Consider the following 21202-nt stretch of genomic DNA (forward strand, 5'->3'; position numbering starts at 1 on the left):
TCTAGCAGTTACATTTGTTGGCTTTGGCAGCCAATTCTTTCAATTACAATGAATAATCTATTGGACAATCACCCCCATAAAAAAAATGCTTAAAGTGGGTTATGATGCAACCCAATCAATCTTTTATCAACTGAGCATTACAATCATGCAATTATTTTTCTTCACATCCCTTCCTGCGTTCTTTTCCGAAAAGAAATGAATTATTTTGAGCCTTATTTCTTGCAAACTGTTCTTTGTGTTGTGTTCTTGCAAATTTTCCTGTATCTCATTTTCACTTTCCTGCAAAGCTTGGACTATCAAACGAAAACTTCAAATTTTTTTCTTTGAAATCAAAGGGAAAAGCAGTGACAATATTAACTATAATAATGCTGTGGTCTAGATATATTTGATACTGGCTCTCTCAAGTTCAGGTGATGAAAGGAGATGGGATAGTAAGTGTTCAAGTTTTTGGAATTACTCTAATCCTGATTATCGTTGCAAATATAAGCTTAATTAGACCTTATTGGGATGGAGTTTGGAGGCTTCTAAACCCTTTTGGCTAATTTTGTTTTAAAAAGCTTATGACTTGGGAGGAAAAAGAAAAAAAAAAAAAGGAAAAAACCTTAATATGAAAAGTAAGAAAATATTATTATTATTATTATTATTATTTTATAGAAGCTTTATTTTTTACATATCCAATAAGTGCTTTTATATTTAATAAAACTTTGACAATACTAATGTTACTCTACAAAAATTGTGATTTTAGTTTAAATTTCAACTAATATCAAAAATAGAAAGCCATCCTAAAGTAGGCTTAAATAGGGTATTCGATAAATCAACTTAATTACTTATGCTCTAATTGATTTTAGGAAAGTACTAAGTAAAAAGAAAAAATGTTAAAAAAAATAACTTTTTTTATATCTGTTTTTGGTATAATAAAGAGTATAGAACAAAATAAAATGTAATTAAAATTTTATATATATTTAAATTATTTAAAAGAGTTAAAATAAATTAAATGAGTTTCAATTATCACATAAAATTTATTTTATATTTTCATTCATTTTTTCTTTCCATTTACTTTTTCTTTCTATCCTCTTTCTTTTATATTTTCCCTCAATTTTTTTTTTAGAATCAAACGGAACCTTGATAACTTAATTTAATAAATTTAATTTAAGTCATTAAATAAAGATCAAATGTTAATTTCGTAATGGGAAGAAAGAACAAAGCAGTTGAAGGGAGTTTTTGCTGTAATATCATATGAAAATAGAATATTCATCCTATAGGTATGCACAATCAAGCTTCACTTCTGGCCGACTGACATTGATTGATAGTCCATGAAACCATAAAGATGAACCTCAGCACCGGAGAGAAGCAAAACTTTCCAGAATCTGAACCCTTAATAGAGTTTGGGAGGAAACCCATTACAATGTGAAGGACCCAACATCAAAACGCTAAAAGCAGTTAAAAACTTGAGCTCCATTCCCAGGGTCCGTTGGAGAATGGAAATGCGCAGCTTCAGTTCAGTCTCTAGCTAACCGGCTGCCACTTGCAGAAGGCTTCTTCCCAGTGTACCTCTGTCAAATGAAACAAAGATGATACAATTTGAGAAGCAGATTTTAAGAACAAATAAAAATATAAGGAGATTGAATGATCAGAGCAAGTCCAACTATGATCAACAAGAATAACACTATTGAGACAGCAACACTAATCATGATAACCTTTTGATTCCTAAACTAATCATACTCACCATCTTTCCCATGTCAAATGGGACGTATTTGTATTTGATCATGTGTAGAATTTGACGCTTCATCGTGAGGACAAACAGAAATATCCAGTAGCATAACAATATGGGCCAGAAAACAGGTACATCCAACATAGAGAAGAAGGTCAATCCGAATGCAACAACAAAAGCCTTGGTAATGGAATACCTGAAAAAGCCGAAAACAAATATGTGATCATCACATCAAAATGCAGAATCTATAAGCAACAGGGTGATTCTCCTGTTTATCATATCCTGGAGCTCAAAAGTGGGAGAGGATTTAGGTAAAAATATTAGTTCTTCAAGCTGGGTAGACTCTATAAAAATGATTTGCTTGGAATGTAGTCCAAATACATAAGACATGCCAATTAAGCCCTTAAGCCCCATTAGAATGCAGCACCTCTTGGGGAAAGGGGACAAATAAGTTTCGTGATCTTTATCAGGAATACTCCAAGAAAAAACAGACTAGCAAGCAATTTGCAGAGTCACTACTTGGCAGCTTATGAACTCCCCAAAATTCTAGTTTGACCAGGTTTCATTTCAATCACTGGAAACCCCATCAAAACCCCTAAAATGCAAGATCACACGATGGAAAATCCGAAAGTTCACAGTTGTTTCTTGAGAATTTTAGGCATTGATGATAACACTAGATCTCAGGTGGCTACTAAATAATAATAATAGAATTTCCCAAGAAACTAAGGATGACAATGCAATCTTAAGCAGAGAAAAGGCAAAGAATTATTCTCCTAGCATACAACCCCAATCAAACCCATAATAAAGATGTAAAGAACATAATGGGAAAATGAGTAAATATTGCATTACCAGAACTTAAATTCAGGGAGGCGTCTAACGAAAGGCTTAAACTCGTCGGAATCTTTCGTGGGCAGCGAAGCCCCATCCAAAGCCTCCAGTTCAGGATCAACCTTGGGCGACAGAAAGCCGATCAAGAGATTCAAAACATAGATTCCCAACCCATAGGAGATCACATAAAACCCTTGAACATAGTAAACTCGCAAAAAGTAAATTGATGCTGCCACTAGTGTTCCTAGCCACCTCTCAGCTATATGTGGTGCAGATCTATCCAAATAGTACTGAAAAGCCCTCGAAAAGTCGCTCTTCCATTTGGCCAGCGGCGCCGCAGCCAAGGCGAAATCGCCTCCGTTTTCCTCCATGTGAAGTGAGATTTCACTCTGATTTTCTGACAAGTTCCATCAAAAACCCATTTATAACAACAATAACAATAAAGAGTGACGCATTGATACAAACTAGGGCAAGAAACAAAAGGCAGAAACGTAAGGAAGAAGAAAGAGACGAGAAGAAAAGGGTCAATCAAGAAACACAACCCAGAAACATCCCCAGAGAAGAGAAACGTTTCTGTTCGTTCGGTTGCCAAGAAAATACGAGCAAAAAGAAAGGAACCATAAGTCCTGCTGTTAAAATTTTCATCGACCGTGACACTATCAAATCAAGCCACACACATCTATTCCGCTTACCTGAGGACTCATCACGAAACCAGAAAACAGCACAAGATGTAAGATAAAAACAAAAAAAAGAAAAAAAAAAAAAAGGTAAAAATGTTCTTTTCTTTACGTTCCTTTTCTCGGAAACCAAACAGAGTGTGAGAAGATGGTACCTGTTTCTTGGTCCCACGAAACTCAAATCTTGAATTGCAGGGCTCTCCTTAAAACACAGATAAACCCCTGGATAATAATGGAGGGATAGAAAGTTTGAGGATTGAAGAATCAAACTAAAAGCAATCAAGTCTGGAAAATGGGTTTGTTTCTCAAGGTTAGGATCGGAATCAAGGAACACTTGAACATCCACTCAAGGTCGCTCCTCCCATCTTGTACCACCGCTACACGTGGCGAGCGGTTATCTTCATATGTTGATTCCAAGGGTAATATTGTCATTTCTTTATCATAGAACGTCACTTTGGCTTTTCCTTTTTACTTTTTAGAGCTGGGCTTGGTTGTTCTAGTGCATGCCTCCACCGTCCCTCGGAGCCCTTCCAATGGGAGGCCCACTTGAGCTGTAACAGCCTTTTAGATCTGGGCTTAACATTGAAGCAGGCCCAAAGAGCCCATTCAACTTTATCATCACTCAAAATATCATTAATATTAGGTTTTGTTTGTAATCAGGATGACAAAGGCGGATCCGAGTATAACTTTCTCCATCTGGTCGCGAATATATATAATATTAAATAAAAAATATTTTAATTGTTTCTTAAGAGGTAAAAATTTTTAAAACAAAATATTATTATTTTTTTAGAACAGATATCTTGGTTTATAGAGAAAATGATTTTATAGCCATTATTGTTTTTTTCGCATTTATGATTTTGACTTTTAATTAAAATAAGAAAAAAAAATTTAAAATTGGATTTACGATTTATTTGATAGTGATTTTAGAAAGCGTTTTTAATATTTTTAATATTTAAAAAAATTTATCATTCAAATGTTAAAAATATTAGAAACGTTTTTTAAAATCATTTTAAATACATTTTTAATAAACATTTTAAAATTTTTTTAAAATTTCTTACAATGTTTTCTAAGAAAAAAACTTTGAAAGGTAATCATTTTTAAAATACTTCAATTTGAGTGGAAAGAATTCGAAAGCAAAAGGATTCTTAATACTTTAACATGGCACCAATAACAAATCAAATGACACATTGATGATGATGACAGATTTGTACAAACATCTAACATGATTCTAAACCCAATAAATGCATATACTTTCACTTGAATAAGTAATTATTCTTGTCAATTACAACGTGGGCCGCCGCCCCAATACACTAGGCACAACCTATTCTCCATTTTATCCTTAATGCACCATTGGAAGTAGGAATGGCAACGGGCGGGTTTGGGACGGGTCACCCCTATCCCATTCCCGTCCCAAGTAGATTTAGTTATTTCCCAACCCGTCCCAAACCCGGGACGGGGCGGGGCGGGGCATTCCCGTCCCCGTTATAGGGTTAAATTTAAAATCCCATCCCCGGCCCGTCCCGACCCGGGTATGTGTTGTCGGGGCGGGGCGGGGCGGGGCGGGCCACCCTAAAACCTCGACCACTGCAAATCAAACACAACACACCAAGAAAAACGAAACATCAGCGCGCCAAATCGCAGACACGATCGGGCTGCCAAGAAACCGCATAAAAAATTAAGGAAAACCTTCCAGCAAAATATCGTGAGAGCATTGACGTTTCCTTCATAATTTTCCAAAATTTTCTCGCCAACCAAACGGAAAAGAACAAAATTAGAAACTACACCTGATTCAGTGTCCATTACCGAGAACCGGAGTGAGCGACAGAATCTGGATTTTTTGTTCTCTGAAATTCGAAAAAATACAAATCGTGATAACGAGATTGCACCTGTGTCTCGTTGTATTGCGATGAATGGTGAGGATCCAATATATATAGAGAAAGAGATGGGAAGGGAAGGGAAGGATCTGGTGCCTGTCAGCTTACCGTATGAGACTCCAAGACAAAATGGACTCGTAATGGACCTGATTGAAGTCCCCCTCTACAAACACTGATCTTAAATCTAAAAGTGCAAACACAGCCCCAATTTGCCTTACAATAATCCAACCCACAAGACCAAAGAAACAGATTCAAAACCCTAAATAGCAACCCGAAAACTAATAGAAAAAAAAAATCCTTCAATAATCTGAAACTGGAAATGGAAAAATCCTAAATTTTGTATCTCATTCCCGAATTAGAAACGGAATACAACACCAAATCAAGGCATCATTCAACCAAAAAATCTCATCGGTTTGTAGATACGTGAAGATAACAGGTGTGATTCTTGATTTCTTGTGAATATGGGATAAACAAGGATGAATCGAGACTGATGGAGGAAAAACCCTAGCGTTGACAGGAACGAGAACTGAGACGGAGAGAAGAAGACCTAAAATGAGGATAGGAAACTAATATTTATAAGTGGGGGGTAAAGTGGTAATTTCATATTCGGGGCGGGGCGGGTCAAATTATAACTACACCCGTCCCCGCCCCGAACCCGATTCGGGTTTTTTAAAAAAACCCCCAAACCCGGCCCATCCCCGATTGGCATGTTCCTATACCCGTCCCAATAGGGGCGGGTCGGGGCGGGTGACCCGGGAAACCCGAGAATTTGCCATTCCTAATTGGAAGCAATTCCCCAAGTCAAAAACAAGAAAGACATTTTATTCCAGAATATTACAATCGATCTATACATGGGAAAGCGTAACCCTGTAACCAAACACCATTTATGGAATGTTCCTTTGGAGTTTGGACCACTTGTCGCACGTGTCATCCCACTACTCCCAAGTCCCCAATTAAAGTAGTAGACTTTACTACAAGGTTCCCCGTTTCACGAGAAATTCGGGTCCTGAGACGTGGGTATCTCGGTGCCCTCTGATCCATTCAGGACGTTATCCAACGGCGGTTGTTGACCGAAGACCGGCCGTTGAAGCATGACCGAGAAGTGACAGCAAAGCAGCTTCTTCCTCCACCCTTTCTATATATCATTCGTAATTGTCGTGCACAAATCAAAGCTCTACTTCACGCGAGTGGTTCTCTGTGAGTTTCCCTTATCCCTTTTCCATGGTTTCTAACAGTTTCGCCGTCGTTTGGTTGATGAGAAAATGGAGGAAAAACTGCAGGAAAACCCAATATTTTTACACCCGTTTCTCATCAACCAAGCGGGGCGTTACTTGTCTTACGGACTTTATTTCATCTCAATACGGACTTTAATGGGTTTGATCTATCCTTTATGAAACGGCATTGATGATATATTTATGACTTTGTTGACTGCGGGTGCGAATTGGTTGTTTTAATTCTCGTATTTTTATGATTTTCATGTCTGTGTCTCGTTCTGGATGGTTAAATTCGAATAAAATTGTTGTCGTTTGGGTTTTCACTACTATCCCAGTTCATCCATGCTTGGTGATTGCGGACAGATTTCATGGAACATATGATTGTCATCAGTATCATGATCTTGATAACTCCTAAATTTTAATTATGGGTTTGTATCAGGAATATGATTTTTTTTCTTTACTGATTGCCTTTTCCAAATCTGTTTGTAACTGTAATAAAATTGTTGTCGTTTGGGTTTTCACTACTATCCCAGTTCATCCATGCTTGGTGATTGCGGACAGATTTCATGGAACATATGATTGTCATCAGTATCATGATCTTGATAACTCCTAAATTTTAATTATGGGTTTGTATCAGGAATATGATTTTTTTTCTTTACTGATTGCCTTTTCCAAATCTGTTTGTAACTGTACTGCTGTGTGTCCTTTTGCCCTAGAGTTGTAATTGTGCAAACTCTCTCTGTGATGGAAGGTAATTGGTTTCGGTTTTGTTTCCATCTGCAATTTTTTGGCAGGATGTGACTTCTCTCCTTTTTCCCTGTGTTCTATAATTCATTCCTTTGATTTTGAAATTATATTATTTGGTTAGAAAATTTGGGTGTATGATTATTGATTACATTCTTCACTTCTATTTAGTTGTTGTGAAGGAAGAAATGGCTAACCATGATGGAGAAATAAGCTCCAAAACTTCGGGATTCCCTCATCATGTAGTTCTCAATGAAAGGATCCTTTCTTCTATGTCACGGAGATCTATTGCTGCTCATCCTTGGCATGACTTAGAGATTGGTACAGTTTCTGTGCGCCCAATATTATTTACTTCTTGGTCTCCAATGAATGGTATTTGTTTGTTTCACATCAAACTTATTTAATCGATGCGCAAGTAATCCTGGCCCGATATATTTACTGGTCCCCATGAATAGAATTCATTTGCTCTACACCAAATTTATGGTTTTTTTTCTCCTCCTAGATAGATTGGTTATAGTTGTATGCCCGCTGTGTTCTTTTAATCCCAATTATTTTTGCCTTTTTATCTATTGGTCTAGTTGGAACCATCAAACCTTTTTCCTTTTGGGATATTATATGTTTTGGCATTTATGCCTGTTATTTTAACCTATGCAGGACCGGGTGCTCCATCAGTTTTCAATTGCGTAAGTTTTAATCTCACCTGCTTCCAAGTTTGGGTATCTGTGAATGGATTGTTGAAGAGGGTAGAGGCAATCTTATGGTACCAGGTCATATTGCTGACAGTTCCTCTCTATGATGGAAGAGAGATGTGAGACCTCAAAGGAATTATAGACCTTGACAGTCATCCAATTAGGAGGCCATGTCATAAGTTGTTTTTAGTAGATGAAAGTATGTTTCCTCTGACAAATTTAGGTGGCATTCCTAATTCTTAACATGTAATTTTTGGGCAGGTAGTTGAAATTGGCAAGGGCAGCAAGGTTAAGTATGAGCTTGACAAAGCAAGTGGCTTGATAAAGGTGCCATTCTCTTGTTCTTTTCATCTTTTTACTATTTTTTGTTTATTATAGTTTTTTTTTTTTTCAATCCTTGGAGATTTAATTCAACATGACTTAAGCGTGTTTTCTCTATTGCTAACTAGCTTAGTATTTTCTTAATTCGGGTAGGATTACTTTTCTTATGAACTGGTAATGACTAGGTAGAACTTATAGCTAAGGATGTAATATGTTTACTCAATACTTGTAATGCTTTCACTTGAATTTTAAGACATATTTTTGGCATCTTCTAGACTTAAATAAAACTTGAGCTCTTTGTGGATGAAGTTCAGCAGGGCCAAAGTTGCACTAGTCTATCTTTTTCCCATTGAAACAGCATTAAGCTTTTACAATTTCATGAGTGTGTGAACTAATAGATATTATACAGCATGATGAGTTCTTTAGCTGTTTTTTAAGGACGTGATGTATAAACAGCATCTTTGACATGCTGTGTTTATGATAAGAACAAGAACCTGCTAGTGAACAGATCCCACCATCAAGATCTCTATGCATTACTACTTGTTTGAGTGCTTGTGGCCTTCAGATCTATTTACCTTGTAACTTGTTGAGTATACATGGAATTAGTTCAGAGAAAGATGCATATATTAGATGTGGACACAAGGAATTAGTTCAGAGAAAGATGCGTATATTAGATGCTTACAACTTCAAATTAATATTTGTTTTCCAGAGTTAGGTCTACATTTTGTATGGTGGAGACAATTCCCAACTATCTGTGATTCTCAAGAATTTTGAACACTTCCAGTATAATAGGTTATGGGCCTTATCTGTCCTGATATTCCATTATATTTACCAACCTCAAAACCACCAGCCTTGAATTTTCCTAAATTAACTTAAAATTTCTTGTTTTTTATTTATTTATTTATTTATTATTACAATTTGTTGCTCAAATTTCCTCCAAGATGGAATTATCACCATGAATTAGAACTGCATCTCCATCTTGAAGTGTTCCTTCATCATTGGATTGGACTTTTTAATGTTGAGGCCATATTTACTGCCCTTTATTTTCATGTTTTTTTGCTTATATTGCTGTTATAGTGTTGCTAGATTATATCTGATTTGTGTATGCACTCAATATATAAGATAGCTAAAGAATGGAGTTCTCCAAAAATAGGTTGATCGTGTTCTTTACTCATCAGTTGTTTATCCACATAACTATGGTTTCATCCCTCGAACCATCTGTGAAGACAGCGATCCTATGGATGTCCTGATTCTAATGCAGGTAGTGTCATTTGACATACCATCTTACCACAATCATGATACATTACATCTTTTTTATTTTTCTAATTAAATCTTATAAAAATTCATCAATTCGCCCTCTCGTGTAGGAGCCGGTACTGCCTGGTTCTTTTCTTCGTGCTCGTGCGATTGGATTAATGCCTATGATTGATCAGGTAAAAAAAATTTCTTTCTCTGTCTAACTTTTTATTCTTGACATCCAGAATCTTCTTTTGAGTAAACACTATTACCCAATCAAAGGGTTGTTTAGGAAAAAAATTCATGGTAGCCAAGGATGAACTAGAACAAAGTTCCACTTTATTACATTGGGACCTGAGATCCTATTCCCAAGGTCATTTATTGTCACACACATCTATATAAAAAGCAGGCTAGGTTGATTAGGTTATCTGCATTCTGGTTCAGTGTGAGGTTCAAGTCCCAACCTTTAATTGAAGGGTAAAATATCATATCCTTATCCTAGGTATTGATATATTCACTTTGTGTCTCCTTCCCTCATGAAATTTCTCACTTTATACCCTGTTCAATCCCAATCAGTATTCATTTATGTTGGGATCAGGTTTGAAATGGTCAGTTGATTTTTTATTATGTGAAACAAAAGTTCATTAAGGGTAATAGATCATGTTGGCATCATTCTTCAAGTGGTGTTTCTTTATGGAAATTCCCAAACAGTCTCTATATATTTAAATTAGACGTGTTTTTTCTTGATCATATGTTTCAAGACACCATTGAAAGTGTGATTACCAGGTGATACACAAATCCTTTTGCAGGGTGAAAAGGATGACAAAATAATAGCAGTGTGTGCTGATGACCCTGAGTTCCGCCACTACAAAGACATCAAAGAGATTCCCCCACATCGCCTTGCTGAGATCCGCCGCTTCTTTGAGGACTGTATCCATTCACATGCCTTTACTCCTTTTATATATAACTTGTTGCTAGTCATAGACTCACAATTATTTAATACTATACATAAATTGTTTTCCTAAGTGCTACCAAATTGACATGTTTTTTGGTGAATTTACATTATCTATTACTGGATAACCTTCACTCCCCATGAATGACAAAGACAAGAAGAACGAAAACAAAGAAGTTAACGTGAACGACTTTCTTCCAGCTGATTCTGCCATTGAAGCCATCAAGTACTCAATGTGAGTAGAAGTGTTTCCTTTCTGCAGCCTATTCTAGCCATTAACTTTCTTACATGGATGGTTGCTATTGCAGGGATCTGTATGCTTCCTACATTGTTGAGAGCTTGAGGCAGTGAGACTCATCTGGAGGCTATGACCCCGACCCCATAATTATCATTTTAAGAAGTCTGGATAGACTTTCTTGCTTACTATGCTTGTCTGTCTGCACCATGTCAAATACTTGAAAATATCATATTGCCGATTTCAGTTTAAATAAGTGCTTATACTGCACTATATTATGTGATGATGCCGCTTGAATATGTCAGTTTGAAGTTAGGGTTTAAAATAAGAGGGATTTGTTTGTAGTGGAAGGGTATAGGTGAAGTTAATTAAGATTCAAGAACGTCCCTGGTGATAAAGATTTTGATGTTAACTCGAAGAGTAGAACTAAATATGAGGTGAGAAGCATGTAGAAATGAAATAGAATGAGCAGCAGTTGAACCATCTAACATGGAGTGATTTCAAAGCATTTTGTGGTATTCATCGTGGAATGTTGTTTAATTACCCAAAACAGCATTCAAATAAGCACCTTCTGAAGTAGAGTTTAAAAGGATAGATATATTTTTGGACAGGCGAGTCCGAAAAGAAGCAGGTTTGAATTGATAAACTCATCTTGCACTATCCGGGCACTCTAGGATGCGTTTGGTTAATGGGATAGGATATAATAGAATATATATTTCTTAAGATATTATTTGGTGAGAAATACATGATATCTAAAAGGATATCAAGGATATGATATCCTTGAGTATTAGACATGATACTTTAAACATGATACTTTAAGGTGAAATATGTAATGAGATATATTATATTATATTATATTATATTTAAATATATATATATATATATATATATATATATATATATATATATATAAATCTCTCTTATTTTTTAACAATATTTATGATTAAAATTTTTAAATTTCATAAATAAAATTATTGTCATCTTGTGCATTTTTTAATTTATATTATATTATATGTTATATTATAAATAAAAATTATATCATATTTCAATATTTTATATATATATATATATAATCTCTTATTTTTTAACAATATTTATGATTAAAATATTTAAATTTTACAAATAAAAATTATTTTTTTCATCTTATACCCTTTTTAATGTCAACTTCTAAAACAGTATGATTTAAAAATAATTTTTTGTTTGAAATTTATCACTTCCTAAAAACAAATCACCACATTTGAATCTAAATTTATAAAAACAGAAATTTTTTTAACTAAATTTAATACAATGTTTCACCCCTTTTTATCAACATTGAAAGTAAATTGTATTTTGCAAAGGTGGTATCTTTAGATTGTTATGGAAATTTATTGATACAAATATATAAATTTTAATACATAAAAATCAAATGACAATAAATAGAGACAATAAAAGTTAATATATTTTATATAGATATGTGTAAACAGACTATCTTAATATCATTATAGTTTTCCTAAATGCAAATATTAATCGTGGATGATAATTTCAAAATACAATTTAGAGAGCTCTTGTGTCTTCTCTGTGAACATACAAGTGATTTCTTTTCTTTTGTTGGCAGTGCAAAACCTCTTCACTAGGGTTTTGTTACCCTCTATTGTTAAGATTCAACCTTTTGTGGAGTTTGTTGAGTACCTTTATTATAATCAATTACATCAAGTTTACTTGTTAAAGCGTATCTAGCTCTAAAAGACTTTGGTTTGCCTAATTCCTCATAACATTTCATGGAGTGGGAACCTCAAGCTTAGAATCCTTCAACCCTTAACACACGCTTCCTTTCCTGAGGCACCCGTTTCCACCAAATGCATTTATCTCTAATCTCATTAGCCAAAAAAAGAGTGAAGTAATAGAACAAAAACTTTTCTACCTTCAAACAAAGTGGGGTTTTGCTTTTAAATTTTTAAGCCGTCTCAAGAGGTTAGGAAGATGATTGTGAACATAATGAAATATTTCCTTTCGTATATAGCTATAGCTGAAAATGTTAAAAGGCAATTACATTTTAAGTGATGTTTTACTCACCAAACCAATAAATATTTTTATTCAATTTTGCAGTAAATAATAATAATATAATTAATCTTAATGTAAATTAAGTATACAAGGTAAACAAAAAAAAATTAAAGGTAAAATTAAACAACAATAGGAGGAATAGACAAAGGAATGACATAATTAGAATAATTAACTTTCTGTGAGTTTGTAAATTTGGTTATCCTCACAGGATTTATAAGTTATTTATCATCTTTTTACATCATTTTTTCCAAAACAATTTCCGATTATTATTCCTTTTATATTTAATTAGAAAAAAAAAACAAAAACAAAAACAAAACAAAACAAAACCTCTTTCCATGGATTTTTATAACATGACGTCATCTGGCCCAACGCGCCCATTATTTAATACAAAATGTCATATGAAGCAAGTGTTCCGAAAAGAAAATATGGTCATATGCCCTTTTGGCAAAACTTTAAATGACGTGGCAAAAAGTTATTGGGCAGCCCAGAAATGGCAAGATGATTAACCGCAGAAAGCTGGTTTGGTTCCCTCTCTCCTCGATTTGTTGTCTCTATCAGTGAATCGGAAACTTCTCCCCCGAATGCTTCGCTCTCGCGCACACACCTGAAAAGCCCACCACCACATCCGAAGGCTGAAACAGGATGGGAAGTCTCGGAAGAGCAATCTACACGGTCGGAGTATGGTTCCGTGAGAGCGGCCAAGCCATTGATCGCCTCGGCTGCCGCCTTCAGGGCAAATACTATTTCCAAGAACAAGGCACATTCCCAATCTTCATGTCTCCTTCCTTCACTTCAAAATTTTAGATTAGTGCATTTCCATGGATTAGACATTTGTCTTATGTTCTTTTGGCTATATTATTGTTTTTTCTGTGTTCTGTATTTTTGCCGAGAAAGTGGCGGAGATGTCACAAAATTTTGAGGTCAGCCAAGTGGAGCTGATTGTGAATGAGATAAAAGCGAAAGGGCCTCTCCCTCGATCTGCGTGACGGAATGCATCCCTCTGGATTGTTCTAGAATTCCCCTGATTTTCTTGGCCTTTAAGCTATTTCATATAATAATTGAAAGACTGTTTAATAAGCTTTATTGATTGGTTTGTCGTCAAGGGGTATCGTTTTCTGTTAGTCCTTTTTTCTTTTTTTGTCTTGGTTGTGTTTTCCTGCAATCGGTGTATACTTCGTGTACACGGAACGCTCGTTTGATGGGATGGATTCTTCTTGATGATGATGATGATGATGATTAGCATGAGTGCATTGGTTGGAGTGATCATGAAGGGGACAGATAGGGGTATGTCGTGCATCTATGCGTGTGAAGTGTGAGCTTATGAATTTGTTTGACAAAGCTCCTGTGGTCGCTAAGGATGCGTCTGTATCTGTTGCTCCGACTGCATCTGTCATTGGGGATGTTAAGGTGGGACAGCGGTCTTCCATTTGGTATGGATGTGTTTTGAGAGGTACGCTGCTCTGCAGTTTGAACATGAGGATATTTATGTTGGCTAATAGTTTTAATATTTGTCTCCATATAATTGCAACATTTTTTATTTTTGAATCTTCTAATGCTTAGTAGCCTAGTAGTGTAATTGTGAAAACAAAGTGTGGAGGCACAAATTTTGTAATGTCCTACAAAATAAGCAAAAGAATTATACGAAAAATAATATGAACAAAAATTTTGTATTAAAATTAATTGGTGGGTACAATCTTTATGAGAATATTTTTTTTATAAATAATATTTCCTCTTATTTAATCACTTTTATCATGATTCGAATGATGATAATGAAAGCGTTTTATCGGATTTGAATATCATTTTAGGGCTTCGAGTGTTTTTTTCTCAAATGAACTTGTTGTATGAGGAAAAATATGTGTATAACACTTCTATGAGGAAAATTTTATGAAGCATTTCTTTATATGTGAAGTCTCTTTTCCCTTAAGAAATCTTTTTATTGATTTTCTTTCGTTAAAAGAAGTCACACTTATTTATAAGTAAAGATAAGAATTGAAATTTGAATTCTCAAAATTTGATTGCATAATTCAAAGAATTTGATTCATTCATTTTAATTGCCAATTCTCTTTCCTCCCAAACAGTTTTGCAAACCTAATTTTATAATCTTTCAAATTTTGTCACGCGTTACTTTCTGAATTACATGCTCCAATGATTTGTCGAGCTCAAATTTTATTGAACTATAAAATTTGAACTACATATAGTTGCAAATTTATGGGATGAAGGAGGGGGTGGAGGTGGTCATTGAGGTATTCAATTTTGAAGACCCTTCCAAAATTGAGAGATAAAGGAGGTGATCCAATTTTTTAAGCTTATTTATTCTTTGAAAGAGTAAGAAGAAGAAAACACTTTACTTAAGAAAGATGATATATTTTAGTATTAAGTTGTAGTATAAATCATTTTTAAGTGTTGAAAGTAATTTAGTATTCCTAACTAAAAAGATTTGGGTATCTCAAGCTCCCCCTAAAATGTGTTTTGTTTTTTTTTTTTTTTTTTGCATGGGAAACTGTTTGGGGAAGGTCTTAATTGTAGATATGTTAATGAAGAAGGGATGATCCAATGCAATGAATAATCAATTGATCACATCTTGATTCATTATAAAAAGACACAAGCGTTACGGGTTTTTTTGTTGGAAGTCTTTGGCTTGAAACGGTTTTTTCCGATTTCAATAAGAAACTTCCTCCTTACATGGAAATTTAAGGGTCTTGATAAAAAGAGAAAAATCGTTTGGCGTGTGGCTCCAATTTTCTTATAATAGTGTATTTGAAAAGAGTGTAACCAAAAGACATTCGATGATGAAGAACTCTCATACTAAAGATTGAAGGAGTGCTTCAATAATTCACTATTAGAGTAGTCGCACGCTTCATTGGAAATTGTATTATAATGTTTTGTGCATACTGATGATATACCTAGGGTGAGCCCCCCAATTGTGGCTCTGGGCCATAGATGGTAAATAGTAGCATTGTGCCTGCAGGGGTATTCTCACTGTGAAATGCAGTAGCGAAGGTGCTGAGATATTAATTAGCTGAGTTGCATCAACTGCTGGTTGCAATTTGTTTTTGTAATCTTCACTTTCACTTTCTTTTGCTTAGGCTGGTGACATTGGGGAAACTACACCATTGTATATGGTTTTTGTCACACTTCAAAAAATGGCTCCATTTTGTTGTGGAATTTGAGTTGCTTATCATACTCCTCATGGGCGCTATTATCTTGAAACTCAGTATTCATAACTCAAAAATCCATCTGTTCTCATTCTTGTCTGAATGTGGCAGGTGATGTGAACAGCATCAGTATCGGGTCTGGAACAAATATAGAAGACAACGCTCTTGTTCATGTAGCAAGATCGAGCTTAAGTGGGAAGGTTTTACCAACTACTATTGGAGACACTGTTACTATAGGTGAGTAACATGCCACCAATGTCAAATATGATATGGCCTGGTCCTGCCATGGTTTTTATTCAAGCGTCCTACTTTATGATCTCCAATTTAAACTGGACAGGTCACGGTGCTGTCTTACATGGATGTACTGTTGAGAATGAGGCATTTATTGGTATGGGTGCTACCCTCCTTGATGGGGCTTTTGTTGAGAAACATGCAATGGTTGCTGCTGGAGTCCTTGTACTGCAGGATACTAGGATCCCCTGTGGAGAGGTTTGCCAACCACTTCCATTATTCTTGTGTTTACTTGGGCTAAATTACCTGCAGCAATTGCTTATGAAACGTATGATGTTTTGGCTTAGATATTCAGTTTAGGAATTACCGTCCGATATGTTGCAATAGTGTGACAATGGCGGGCTGCCTCCCTTTCTGTGATATCGTCACATCTGGCTTCTTGACCTAAGAGGAAGTTGCTTTTAGTCATTGCAAAATGGCTTGTAGTTTATATGATTCTAACAATTCACTTGTGGATTGTCTCAATGGGTTCCAGCCCAAATCATTGAACGTTCACTTCATTAATTTATAACAATGGATGGGACTGATGAAAAAATTTTAGGCGATTAATAAGTGATCTTTTTCATCACAGGTATGGGCAGGTAATCCAGCAAGGTTCCTGAGGAAGCTCACTGAAGAGGAGATTGCCTTCATTTCTCAGTCAGCGATAAATTATTCTAACTTAGCACAGGTCCATGCCAAGGAAAATGCAAACAGCTTTGATGAAATCGCGTATGAGAAGGTGCTTCGGAAGAAGTTTGCATACCCTGAGACAGATTATGCGGCATTGGTGAGTGTCGACCGTGAAACACCTCCTGAGCTCATCCTCCCTGATAATATCCTACCAGAAAGGCTCCGAAAGGCCACTTAAAGTGAAAATTTCTGAGGTAGCTCTCCTCTCTTGGGATCTCATGTCTATGGAAATTTGTTGCTAATGCAAGGATATACAAACAAATGGTTAATTTCTATCGCCAATAATTTTTTTTTTGTGGGGAGCTCAGCGGGTCAGTGAAGTAACAGAAGATCAAACTGTCTGGTATGAGATTCTGCTCATCCCTTTCGGTTAAACACAAAGTTGGATTTTTTTTTTCCTCATCCAGGATGGTCTCATAAATCTGTAATTTGGGACTCCACTGGTTTCCATGATTTGACCAGAAATAAAGATTGCGGAACTAGGTTTATTTGAGCATTGACTAGAACTTCTCAGATACCTTTGGCCTATGCTGTATGCACCACCCCATTTTGGGTAGTTCAAGCTTAGTAGATTTTTTAAAAATGCCAGGAAATTCATCAATCGCAGGAGGCTGAAACGTTGCACAACTAGAAACTTGAACTCTGTTACCGAAAAAGATTATGAAGACAAGTTGTTGAGCTTTAATCCCAATGAAAGGGCTGTAACTGAGGTTTGAGAATGAGAAGAACCCCTAGTTCCTAGACAGGGTGTTACTCTAATTCTCTCCTGCTTAGAAATGATCTTCCTCCCACCCCTCAATAGAATAGAGGCTAAAAAACAATTTTTTAAAGAGAAAAAAACGATGAGGGTTTTATTCAAGGCTTCTTTGCCCTTGAAATCTATAATCTTTAATTAGTTTCGGACATATTAAGAAAACTTTTAATAAATATGTTTTTTATAAAAGTATTTTTAAAAGAATTATCGATCTAATGTTTTTTCAATAAATATGATAAATAATTTTTTAATATTTTAAAAATACTTTTAAATTTGGCTAAACATATGATTTTTTTTTTAATTATTATACTAAAATACTTTTCAAAGCATTACCAACCACACCTCCTTTTGACTGTTTTTGGTATGGCCGGTGACACATGTGCTTGATCGGTCGGCCCTTAATTTCAACTCTAGCATGGCTGCATGAGTACCTCATATCATAAATTCTTTGAACCAAGGATTCTTTAATTATACAAATCATCTTTAGTCCACTTCTGTTCCGTACCATAAGAGAGTCAGTACCTCTCCTCTATACATCATCAGCGCTCTCTTCAATCACCATCAAGTATCAACCCACCCACATCCCTCAACTTAGCCATTCCCCAAAGCTGATCCGACGCAATCCGCAACTTTCTGCCAAATTTTGAGTCACTCCACCTCATCCACGTCTTCTTAGATTCTTTCCACTCAGTTAATGGTGGCCACGAACATCTGCCACCCATCTCACGGCAAAGTTTAGTCATGTAACAGTGCAATTTCTGTACCTCCTCAATCACAACATGCTCCCACAATGGCCGGCGTTTCTATAATTTGGTCTGCTTGCTTGCGTATCCAATCCAAAGTAAGCGCTTACTGCTTCCCACTAACTCCGTCAACCCAAATTCAAGCCCATACATTTGTATGAATCAAATAGTAATAGTAGATATTGTGGATTCAGCTACACGCCTACAGGCCTGTAAGTCTAATCTCCTGTGTACCAGTCACCACACATCATAAGACCACTCAAACTGATGATTCTCACATTCATTAACCGTTGCATCACATAAAATGATGAATCGATTCATGGTACAGTAATTTGAGATATAATTTCTCCATACTGGTGATGATGTATGATACTCATAGGTACTCATATAAAATATTAATGTTCGATGGTTGGCGGTGGATCGTTGGTCCAGAAGGGGTGTATAAAAAAGGCCATCATGGAATTGAAATACCTTCTTGAATATTACTGGATGCAATTATGTACAATGATAATAACATGTATTGATTAGAATTAAGTAAGAGCAAAAAAAAAATTGATTAGTGCAGGAATGAATGATGATGATGGGGCTTAAGACTTAAGAGGGTCGGATGTGACAGACAATAAAGTGGCCAACACGTGGGCCCTGGAAGACAAAGACCCTCCTCTTTTTCTGGTTTTGATATCTGGAAATGGGCCTCCACCCAGTCGTTTTAGCTTTTAATAATTGAACTTTCTTTTCTTTTTTCTCCACCAAAATGACACAACCGCCCTTGCTGGGGTGTGAGCACGGTTGGGCAGTGGGACTGGATCCATGCATTTGGATGTTGTCTCTTTCTTTTTTGTTTCGGTTAGCTGTGTATGATTTTCTTTGAATCTTTGAATAAAACAGAGATGGGGTTTCAGGTATTAAAGAAAGCGAAAGCAAGTAGTCTTTCGTTTGGCTCATGCCGGGATGTAAGGACCAAAAGAGCCAAAGTAATCAAAAGAAGATACTATCATCGTTTTGCTAAAGCCTAAATCCCACATTTGGATGCCCAAAACCTTGTTTTATGCTTTTTCTTGCTTCCTGCTTTTCTTTTCTAGAAGCCTAGAAGGGAGGCTTCGGTTCCATTCATATTTATATAATTATTTTAAAAATAACTTTTATTTTCGATTATTTTTTAAAATATAATTTTTATTATCAAATATATTTTTAAAAACTATTTTAAAATATCTGAAATTTAAATCCCATTTGATAATGATTTTAGAAAGCGTTTATATTATTTTTAAAACTTAAATATTTGTATCATTTAAGCATTAAAACGACTGAAAATGTTTTATAAAATCATCGTCAAACGCACTCTTAATTTTAAAAACATCACGGATGGTAGAAATGACAAGGAACAAAGGCCAGGGTAGAATGTTTTGATGACAAAAGTGACAGTTGAAAAGTCTCCCTCCATAGGAATGTAGTTATGCAAAGTTATAACCATATTCCATATCATCACCCACCCCCCTCTCTTTTCTGTGTGTTCCCCACTCGTACAAGTTTTAATGGCAACACCAAATTTTGCTTCTTTTGTTGCCATTTCCAACCAACTTTCTTTCTTGGATCGAATAAGGTGAGGCTGTGATGGACACCCAATTATATGCCCTTCTTTAAGAAATTTGACACTTTAATGTACTTTTCTTACAATCAAAAATTCCCCAGCCATGTTCGGTTCCCACCCACACAAAGTGTGAAGGAAAGAAAAATAAAATAATAAAATAAATAGTTTTTTATATTTGGTTTTCATAATGAGAAATATAAAAAAGAGTAAAAAATAAATGAACAAAATTAAAATTAATTAAAAATTTATGCATTTTAAAATTATTTAATCGTTATATAAGAAAAAAAAGTAAAATGAATTTGAATAAACTTATAAATATAATTTATTGATTTTAAATTTATTTTTTATTTTTCATTTTTTGTCTCTATTTTCTTTCATTTACATTTTCTCATAATTTTTTTTAAAACTAAGTATAACCTATGAAAAAAAATGTGTTTTCATACACTCATATAAAAAAATTGTAAAATAAAAACCAAAATTTATCAAATATAAATTTAAATAATTATTTAAAAATAATTAAGAGCTTGTTTGGTTACTGTTTTTAAAAACTGTTTTGTAAAACAGTTTTTGAAAACATTCTTTAAGAACAATTTTTAGTGTTTTCAAAAAAAAAAAAAAAAAGTTTAAGAATGTAATTGTGGAAACAATTTTTGTTCTCAAATAAAAAATATGTTTGAAAGTTTTTTTTAATTAATAAAGTATTTTCTTCGATTAACTTGATATTATAAATATATAAATAGTTTTTATATACACAATTAATTTAAATTAAAAAAAATTATTCCTCTTGAAATTTTTATATAAATTATAAGTTAAGGGAAACACAAAAAAAGGAAAAAAAAACATGAAGATCAATTTGTTTTTTGAATAATGAAATTTTTTTTTTTATTATTCTCAAAAAAATAGTTTTTGAGAATAAAAAAAACACAAAAGTTAAAAATACACCCTCTTCCTTAAATATATTTTTAGTGTTTTTTATTTTTAAAAACAAAAAAACAGTTTTTGAAAATAATAATCAAATAATTCTTAACATTTTATGTATTTTTTTTATCATAGTACTTTTAATAGTTCATATACTATTTTTTTAATAATATATATACGGTCTTTAATCATTCCCGATATTATTTTTGGCTAATAAAAATATAAAATTTGAATTATTTTTAAAGAATTATTATTTTATAATTGTTTTGAGACTAGTGTGTGAAAACACATTTTCTTCCCAACTAAAATATTTGAGGTGGCCGCGGACCAAAAACATCTAGACGCGATTGAGACTGAGATTAATTACGACGCAACATTCCAATAATTCGGAATTGTTGAAGGAACGCTCTCCTCCCAGTCCGGACAACTCCACAACAACAATGATGCTGATGATTGGCGAGTGCCGCCCACGCTCACAGAATTGGATTAGGATTTCACAGATGAATTACGAGAGACAGTTTGGTGGGAACAAGGAATTTAAGATGAGAGCGATTTACACC

At 34.6% G+C, this 21202-nt stretch overlaps 3 protein-coding genes across 4 annotated transcripts; 2 read left to right on the plus strand and 1 right to left on the minus strand.

The window, feature by feature from the left end:
- Positions 1 to 1208: 1208 nt before the first annotated feature.
- On the minus strand, positions 1209 to 3735 carry LOC100249677 (protein RER1B). Of its 2 annotated transcripts, none has more exons than XM_002265173.4 (4): positions 3372 to 3735; positions 2561 to 2936; positions 1727 to 1907; positions 1209 to 1553 (listed from the first exon to the last, which is right to left on the minus strand). In XM_002265173.4, exons 2-4 carry the CDS (start codon positions 2908 to 2910, stop codon positions 1500 to 1502), a joined length of 585 nt encoding a protein of 194 aa, XP_002265209.1. In that variant the 5' UTR covers positions 2911 to 2936; positions 3372 to 3735; the 3' UTR covers positions 1209 to 1499. The 2 variants fall into 2 exon arrangements, with proteins under 2 accessions (XP_002265209.1, XP_059592408.1); XM_059736425.1 differs by having other exon boundaries at positions 2561 to 3231; positions 3372 to 3600.
- Positions 3736 to 6070: 2335 nt separating this feature from the next.
- On the plus strand, positions 6071 to 10764 carry LOC100254798 (soluble inorganic pyrophosphatase 1). The gene is made up of 9 exons (XM_002264659.5): positions 6071 to 6287; positions 7220 to 7369; positions 7703 to 7731; positions 7999 to 8064; positions 9212 to 9319; positions 9426 to 9491; positions 10104 to 10224; positions 10400 to 10481; positions 10555 to 10764. The coding sequence occupies exons 2-9, from the start codon at positions 7237 to 7239 to the stop codon at positions 10595 to 10597; spliced, it is 648 nt and encodes a 215-aa protein (XP_002264695.2). The 5' UTR covers positions 6071 to 6287; positions 7220 to 7236; the 3' UTR covers positions 10598 to 10764.
- Positions 10765 to 12772: 2008 nt separating this feature from the next.
- Positions 12773 to 17135, plus strand: LOC100266838 (gamma carbonic anhydrase 2, mitochondrial). The gene is made up of 3 exons (XM_059736426.1): positions 12773 to 15913; positions 16014 to 16165; positions 16539 to 17135. Exons 2-3 carry the CDS (start codon positions 16067 to 16069, stop codon positions 16815 to 16817), a joined length of 378 nt encoding a protein of 125 aa, XP_059592409.1. The 5' UTR covers positions 12773 to 15913; positions 16014 to 16066; the 3' UTR covers positions 16818 to 17135.
- Positions 17136 to 21202: the final 4067 nt, after the last annotated feature.

Source organism: Vitis vinifera, chromosome 4, assembly GCF_030704535.1.
Source record: "Vitis vinifera cultivar Pinot Noir 40024 chromosome 4, ASM3070453v1".
NCBI classification, from domain to species: Eukaryota; Viridiplantae; Streptophyta; class Magnoliopsida; order Vitales; family Vitaceae; genus Vitis; species Vitis vinifera.